The 8,595-nt window shown below is 52.2% G+C and overlaps 1 protein-coding gene across 2 annotated transcripts; it reads right to left on the bottom strand.

Annotated features, from left to right (window-relative positions):
* Nucleotides 1-1,431: 1,431 nt before the first annotated feature.
* On the bottom strand, nt 1,432-8,234 carry Rnd1 (Rho family GTPase 1). 2 transcript variants are annotated; one of them, XM_052160727.1, is made up of 6 exons: nt 8,027-8,234; nt 7,317-7,404; nt 4,741-4,850; nt 3,587-3,721; nt 2,054-2,313; nt 1,432-1,957 (listed from the first exon to the last, which is right to left on the bottom strand). In XM_052160727.1, the coding sequence occupies exons 1-5, from the start codon at nt 8,144-8,146 to the stop codon at nt 2,068-2,070; spliced, it is 699 nt and encodes a 232-aa protein (XP_052016687.1). In that variant the 5' UTR covers nt 8,147-8,234; the 3' UTR covers nt 1,432-1,957; nt 2,054-2,067. The 2 variants fall into 2 exon arrangements, with proteins under 2 accessions (XP_052016687.1, XP_052016686.1); XM_052160726.1 differs by having other exon boundaries at nt 1,432-2,313.
* Between the last annotated feature and the right edge of the window lie 361 nt (nt 8,235-8,595).

The raw sequence follows: 8,595 nt of genomic DNA, 5'->3' as shown, positions 1-8,595 counted from the left end.
AGTGTTCTTACACCCTGGGCCATCTGCCCAGTCCCCATAATAACCTTTAATTAGTAATTAATTAGTAATTTCTATTACTGTTCTATGAACCTTTGAGAACAAGAGCTGTGAGTTGCTAAAGAAGAAATGGTAAAACTGAGCTACTGCCAGGCAGTGGTGGCGCATGCCTTTAATCCCAGCACTTGGAAGGCAGAGGCAGGTGGATTTCTGAGTCCAAGGCCAGCCTGGTCTACTGAGTGAGTTCCAGGAGAGCCAGGGTTACACAGAGAAAACCTGTCTCAAAAAACCAAAAAATAAAATAAAATAAAATAAAAAAATAAACCTGAGCTACTATCAATGGATACTAGAATTGGAACATCAACAACAAAAGTCCCCTCTACTTGAACTCAGGAAATGGGAATTCTAGGAACATCCCTTCCCCCCCCCCCTCCCCAGGCTTTGAACTGGTCAGTGCACCATCTACCCATCGATCCTCCATTTGAAGTGAGCTTTCTCTCTTCAGTCTCTATAGGACGGTGGTTTTCAACCTGTGGGTCTAAATCCCTTTGGGGTTGCATATCAGATACTTATATTACAATCCACAACAGTTGCAAAATTACAGTTATGAAGAAGCAACAAAAATAATTTTATGGCTGGGGGTCAGCACAGCATGAGGAACTGTGTTAAAGTGTGGAGGCACAGGAGGAAGGTTGAGAGGGCTGCTCTAGGGTCTAGGGCAGTGGTCTTCACAGGAAGTGACTTCATCCAGCAGACATTCAGCAGTATCTATAGACATTTTGGCTGTGACAATTGGAACATGCTACTCAAATCTAGAACCAGGGATGCCAGGGCTACTGCTGCACATCGTACCTAACTAGGACAGCGCCTTAGAAAGGCACTGTCCTCCATTCTCGCTGGGTAGTGGTGGTGCACGCCTATAATCCCAGCACTTGGGAGGCAGAGGCAGGTGGATTTCTGAGTTCAAGGCCAGCCTGGTCTACAGAGCGAGTTCCAGGACAGCCAGGGCTACACAGAGAAAAGGATTCAAAGATGGTCATAAAAACCAAAGAACAGGGGCTGGAGAGATGGCTCAGTGGGAAAGAGCACTGACTGCTCTTCCAAAGGTCATGAGTTCAAATCCCATCACCCACATGGTGGCTCACAACCATCCATAAAGAGATCTGATGCCCTTTTCTGGTGTCTGAAGACAGCTATAGTGTACTTACATATAATAAATAAATCTTTAAAAAAAAAACAAAGAACAACAAAACCCCACCAACTTCTTCATATGTTATATTTCATTAATAAATAGGTTTTCTTCTTTAAACACAGAACATAGATTGAAGCTCTCCCTCCCTCCCCCCAGTTCCAAAGACAAGAATCTATAAAACAAATGCCAACTGTACGGCCCTAGGGGCAGGACCCCCCCCCCATCAGTCCTACCCCCACAGCACCACCACCCCCACACTCTGCAAGAGGAGGGGGTCTGGGGCTTCCCCCTTGGGCCCTGGGGACTTCAGTGAGAAGCGTGTGAATGTATGATGCCACCTCTCCATGACACATGGGCTATGCAAAAATGAGAGTTCCTTCTTAGGTCTAGTCAGCCGTCGCCCTCCTGGTTTCAGTGATGAAGTATCTGGGTTAAGCCCCCAAGGGAACTGCCCCCAGGCTTCCCCATTCTCCAGTCCATTGCCACTTCTTAAAGGGGAGGAGAAGGGATCAAGCACCCCGCCCACCCCAAGCCTACATGGGAACACGGTGTGGAAGAGGTGTGATGTTGAAGGCGAGGCCAGCATGTCTCCACCTTCCGAATACCTGTCCTTCCTCTGGAGTAGGGGACGCAGGGGCAACGACCCCCTCCACAGCCTAGTGTCGGGCTTGGGGTGTGATGGTTTTTGCTTAATGTCAGGCCCTCCTGCCAAGCCTGGCATCTTCTTCAGTCTCGTTCCTGTCTCCTCCTAAAGCCCTCTGTGGCCATCTGAAAACATCACATCCGGTGTCTTAAGCCGTCTCATCCTCCCTCTCCCCGAGCCTCTGCACCCCAAGGGAGGAAATTGGGGGCTGTCTCCCCCACCTCCGGCTCCGACTTCACATGATGGAACAGCTTTTGGCCTTTTCCTTCTTGAATGTGGTCGAGATGAGTTCAGAACGACTGGGGAGGTGGAGCAGTCGCTTGGAGAGGCTCCGGACAGGGCTCTTCGGGGGCACTGGGCTGGGCTTGTTCAGACACACCATGGATGCGGTCCGGAAGAGGCTGTGGATGCTCGTCTCTGAAGTGAAAGCAGAGCCCTCCAGGTAGAGTTCTGCGCCCAGCTGCTTCGCTATCGCACAGCCCTATGGGAGGGGTGTGGTCATGAATGCAAAAGGCTTAAGACAGCATGGCATTCTTTCCAAAAAGCACGTGTCCTCTCAAGTTCTAGCTGCAGATGACACCCCACTACTGGTCTTCCCTGAGCCCCTGCCAGCATTCACAAAGATGAAGACTAACTGCACCTTAGAATCACCTACAAGGTTTTAAAAGGCATACAGATGCCAACCAGGTGCAGAGGATGTCTGGGGATGGCGCGAGCATTAGGTCTCAGCGATGGAACTGGGGGCTTCAAGCATGGTAACCAGAACGTTTTAAAAACATATTTCTTTCACGAGAGTGTCTGTATGTCCGTGTGCATACTCAACGCCACAGAGGTCAGCAGAGAACAGCTTGGGGAAGACAGTTCTCGCCTCCTGCCATGTGGGTCTCAGGGATCAAACTCAAGTCATCAACTTAGAGGCAAGTGCCCCTCCCCTTTAGCCATGTCACCAGCCACTCATGTCAGGGCGTTTAAGAGTTCTCCTAGGTGAGTCTAATAAGAAATATTAACAAACATTCTTACACTCTTGTGTGCATTAATATTATTCCGAGGGCTGGTGAGATGTCTCGGCAAAGAGAAGCAAAGAGTTCCCACCAAGCTTGACAACCCGTATTCAATCCCAGAAACCCATGCAGCGGAAGGAAGAGAACCAACTCTGAGAGTCCACGCAGGCAGTGGTGTGTACCACTCACACAATTAAACAAGTAATTAAAAAGGATCCTCCAGGCTTGTCATAGAAATACAGGTTTCCAGAGGTTCTCCCAGAGTTATTTTACTCAGAATTTGGAATTCAAAATTCTACTGGTTACTTCTTTTTGTTTGTTCGTTTTAATTTTGTTTTTCTTGTTTTTTGTTTTTTTGAGACTGCGCCTTATTATGTAGCCAGGCTGGCCTCAAACTTGGAATCCTTCTGCCACCGCCCCCTGAGTTCTGGGATTACAAACTATTACAAACTATACCCAGCTCTAACGAGCATCTTTAATGAGTCTGATACATATGGTTTCAGGAAAAAAAAAAAAAACCAACAACACCTTAATAATGCTGGCACCTACACATGGGAGAGGCTCACAGGCTAGCCTATGGTAGGACTCTAAGTAAGTAAGTTCCTGCTACCCCAACCCAGGTGACACTTTACAATTTATAGATATCCCCCCTAATACTAATTTTATCTTGCGGTAGCCTTTTCTATCCTACCTGCACACACACACACACACACACACACGCGCATGCGCACCCCCCTCTCCCCCGACACATACCTGCTCATAGGAGATGGGTGCCTGTTTCTGATGGGACAGTTCCATTAGAGTGCTCAGGTCTGTTCGAAGATCTGTCTTGCAGCCAATAAGCAAAACCCGTGTGCTGGGACAATAGTCTAGGATTTCTGTTCTCCACTGAGGGTCGGAACCAGAAGGGAGGTAGAGGGGAGGGGAAGGGAAGTCAGTGGTGGCCAGAGTCCAGAGTCCAGCTGGCACCGTCAGGTGCGTGGCTGAGATGACCAGGTCCCAGCCTTCCCTCTTAGTCACGGCATCCCTGCTGTACTAATGACATCATCTTCCTGCCCATGAGGCCTTTGGTGGCACCAGTGTGCCACCCACCCAGGATCCTAGCCCTTCAGTCAACAGCACAGCCACCAAAAGGAACACAGGGCAAGTCTCGTACTCCCTGCCACACAGAAAAGACAATGGATCTGTCTTCTTTCCCCAGTCAAAAGGCAAACACGTTCTGGATGCCTGTAGCTGGGAAGGAGGCGATCGCCCCCTCATGAAGCTAAACAAGTCCCACTGCGTTCCTTCAATGTCCCAGTGTGGGCGGATCCTGCCACTCGGACCCACTTCCACCCGCTAAGTGAGCCCTGACCTGCCTGACTCAGTGGGCCCAAGATCACAGTCCCAGAATCTGCTCGCAAAAGGCCTCCATCCACACATTACTAGAAGGTTCTCTGAGCCTTCAGGACCTCCCCTAGCCTGGGCTCTAGGATAGTAGGATAGGAGAAAGAAAAGGCAGAAAGCTGATGCCAAAGAGACCCAGGTTCAACCCAGAGCCACACAACTAAAGGTAAGGCCTCAAGTAAAACAAGTCTCTCCTGGCTGATGGACAGGAGGATTATGGGACAAGGGGTCTTCTTGGTCTTCTAGGTAGAAACTACATTTATCCTCCCCATCCACCCCCAAATCCTGGGTGCTGAGCCTAAGGCCTTGCTTACACTAGGGAAGCACTCCCTAACTGCAAATCATCCTGAGCTTTGTTTGACTTTTATTTGGAGACAGGGTCTCACCAAATTGTCTAATCCGGAGCTGGCTCCACAACCCAAGTGAACTTGAACTTCAGAGTCTCTGGCTTCGATGGCTGGGGGGGGCGGGGCAGTAGCTAAGCTCATCGGCGGACACCACCTCCTCCAGCTCAGCCTTACCTTCTTGAGCGCGCTATCCATGGTCTCTGGACGGCTGATGTCAAAGCACAGCAACACGGCATCTGCGTCACTGTAGCAGAGTGGACGGACATTGTCATAGTAAGGAGAGCCTGGTGTGAGGGGAGAAGGGCTGAGAGTGAGTGACTGCGTCTTCTCGGCTCTGGAGGCCTAAGCCCAGGGAATCCTGGGGAATACAATTCTTGATCCCTTCACGTCCAGCCATGTACCAGAGCACTGAGCTATTTCATAGAAGCTTGGGACCAAGCCCGGAACACCATTTCCCTTGGTCCTGAAAGAGGGGTAAGCAAAGGGGGTGGAGCCACTCTGGACATGTCTGGGCTTGCTACAGTGGTTTAAGATCTACTCATATTAGAGCTCCAGAAGATGGTGTCAGTACTTATGGAGAGACAAAGATTTGCTTCAGGGTCCCTTCACCTGAGCCTGCCCACTGCCCAACCTGCTTCTTTCTTTGCTCTAGGGTCTCCCGGTGAAGAAACAGTCCTGCTTGTTACATAACTGGCTGCCCTGATTCTTTACCTCAGGGGTCAGAACTTCAGGAGGTTGGTGGGGGGAAGGAAAAGCATCGGAATTAATTTGGTGTTCTACTCTGCATCCACCCCAGTCAGCTTATGCCGAAAAGGGCAAAGGGAATACAGTGGCCCCCACCCCTCAGACCTCAGGGAGGTGACCTCAAACACAAGACACACCAATAGCTGTGGCCTTAGAGGCCAGAGCAAAGATCCTTGGTAGAGGGGAAGAAGGCAGTGCAGACCCAGGGTCTAGTGGGGTGAACGCTAGGAGCTGAGCCTAGCCCCCTCCACCCAGGGGAAGGAACAGTAGCAGATTTGGAATCCAGACAATCCGTGCTTAGAATAGCAAGCAGCCCCTCTCCCTGAACTGCAATCACCATGGAAACTGGGGGGGGGATCCAAGCTGAGGTGGGGGTGTGGGTCATAAAAAAGAAAAAGTAAGGGGGAGTTGGATGGCTGCCTGCCCCTTCAGCAAACCACCCCCATCGCTTACTGAGGTGAGGTGGGGGCTGGACCACAGCAGCACTGAGGCAGGGATGTGCTGCGGTACTGCGGGAGGGGGAGGGGATCGAGTCTCCATTTTGGCTCCAAGCAATCCCCCTCCCCTAAGACCGGCAAGTGAATAACAGAAACAGGTTCAACCCTGGCCCAAATGTGGGAAAGCTCCTTCCTACACATGACTCTCATTTCCTCTGTCCTTACAGGGACCTCATTTAAAATAAGGATAACTGGTTGCCTTCCTCCTTTTGAAATGAGGGGGTGGGGTGTGACCTGAGGTAAAAAGACCATCCTGGCTGATTTTCCATTATCTGGGCTGGGATTGAAGAACTGTGGGGGTGAAGGGGGCGGGCATGGAGGTCGGTAATGAGAGATGAGTCGCAGCAAGGTTCAGGGAGGACTGGAAGGTGGGAGGATACAGCGGGAGAAAACCCATCCATCACGCAGCCACGCTGCATTCTGGTCCGATCCAGCCAGCACCGCACAGTCCAGGATAACCAGAACCGCTCCCGTTTCCTGCAACTGCAACATCGGAGGACCGGTACCGCCTCGGGAATTTTGGTTGTGGGGAGAGTATCTATCATTTCCTGTTTACCTGTTCCTTATCCCTAGCCTTCCCAGACCTCAGAACCAGAGGACAAGCGTAAGATTGCTTCATAGAAGCCGGGCGGCATACTTATCACACACGCAGGAAAGAAAGCCTTAGCATCTACAGATTCCCTGTAAACTCAGCTCGAGCATGTAGAAAATATCCTCTTTGGTAAAGCATGGGTTTTTCTTTTCTTTCTTGTATTTCTGGCTCTTGCTCTTTAAGGATATCTGAGACAGACTTAAAAAGAGGGGCTGAGGCAGAGAAAGTGGGAAGGGCTCAGAAGCCAAGCTGAGCTCTAAGGGTTTGGGGGCGGAGAGTGGGAAAAGCATTGCTTTCTACCTCCTCAAAAGACAGGGCATCTCCGACTCACCCCATCCCAGGGAGAAATGATGAGAACCAGACCCCATGCACCCTACTGGACGCCAACCCCAGCATGGACCTGCCCTACATTTACTGTCTCCCCCACCCTCCAAAACATCGATGATGCATTGCTTCCACTCAGAGCCGCAGCCTCTGACGGGAGGGCTGAGTTGCGGCAAACAGGCAGCACCGGCCTGAGACGGAGGGACGCAGGAGAGTGAAATTCCCTCCAAAGCCGGCCCCTCTCTGCCGCCACCCTACCTCTCATTTAACTTTGCTCTAGAGAACTAGAGGGGGAGGGGGAGAATGGGGGGAGAAAAAGAGAGAGACAGAGACAGTGTCTATGAGAGAGAGAGAGACAGAGACAGGAGACGTCTGGTGCTCCCAGGGAGTACTCAGGGGTCCCTTCACCTCACCATCCAGAGACCGGAGTGGCTCCCAGACCTGTTCACTACTCTGTAGGATCATCTAAAATCATCAATGCCCCAAGCAATTGTTTTTACATTCCTTCCTTCGATTTCCTGGGAAGCGCCTGTAAGCAGCAGCCTTGGCTAGCCAATGGCAGTAGGATGGGGCATTTGGGGGTACAGCCTTACCTGAGGTATCCCAGAGACTCAGCTCCACCCTCTGCTCCTCTGTCTCCAAACAGGCTGTGTAATTCTCAAACACGGTGGGCACATAGGTCTGCGAGGAGACACGAAGCACTCACACCCAGGCAGCGTGCCCTCAGAACCCCTCACCAAGCGTTGGCTAAACACTAAAGTCTCAGATGCTAAGCCAGGAGGGGGGCTGCATCGGGGACTGTAGAGGCGCTGGCCTTTCGCTCCCCAGCTTGGGACAATCCCCCCACATCCTGGCTGGTCTGAGACAGGTACAATTCGCATTTTCTTCTCATCTCTCAATGTGTGTCCCATTTTCCAGAGCCACAAGCCAGTTTTAACCTCTGTCTTCTGCCCTCTAGCCCCTTGGCACAGGTGAACAGGCGAAACAGCAGAAGCCTGCGGGGGTGGGGGGCACCCTCATAGAGCCTTACAGGGGGGCAGGCAGGTGCTGCGTCAAGAATGAAGCCAGGCTCTCGGGAGCCTCCAGGTCTGGGGATGACGGGGAGTGGGAGGGAATATGATGGGTAAAGAGGTGAGGAGGAGCCGACCGGGCGGCAGAAGTGGGTCAGGTCTCAGGGGAAGCGAGACAGGGCAGTCCTCCAGCCAAGGCAAGGCAGGGTGGGGTGGGGTGGGGCGGCCTGCGGGTGGAGGAGACCGCTGTCCCGGGCAGGAGGGGATGGACCCGGGATGGCATGGGAGCTCACCTCGGGATAGCAGTCTTTCGCTAGCACCTGTAACATCGCCGTCTTCCCACACTGCACGTCCCCCACCAGCACGAGCTTACATCTGACCACCACTGGCTGCAGTGCCCGTCTCTCCTTCATGGCTGCAGCCTCGAAGGGACGTGGACTGGGGTTCAGTGAGGAGGAGGTCGCTCCGCACTAGCACACTAGCGCCTAGATGCCGGTTCCCTGCCTGCCTCCGACTGAGGAGGAGGCCCGCGAGGCTCCGTTATATGCCTCAGACTGAGCCAATCACAAGAGGAGGCGGACTCTGCCGAGACCAATCCCTAAGGTGGGATCCCCTGCTGCAGCCAATAGTAGGAGACTCCGAGTCCGCGCCCTCTTCCTCCCTTCCCTTTCTGTTAAAGCTGCAGGGCGCTTCCTCCTGGAAGGGGGATTCCCACGCTTTTCGTGTTGCTATCAGGAGGTCAGGAGGGCACTGGAAGTAAAGCTAAGTGACCTCTGAGTGTCTAGGAGTTAGTGTCAAGACCCATAAAGAGCTATGGCATCAGGCTGTAGGGTCTGTCCCAGGAAGACAGCAGAACCTGCCT

The sequence above is a fragment of the Apodemus sylvaticus genome, chromosome 17, assembly GCF_947179515.1.
Source record: "Apodemus sylvaticus chromosome 17, mApoSyl1.1, whole genome shotgun sequence".
Lineage (NCBI taxonomy): Eukaryota > Metazoa > Chordata > Mammalia > Rodentia > Muridae > Apodemus > Apodemus sylvaticus.
The sequence above is the reverse complement of the archived record's forward strand: the minus strand, read 5'-3'. Positions and strand labels throughout refer to the sequence as shown.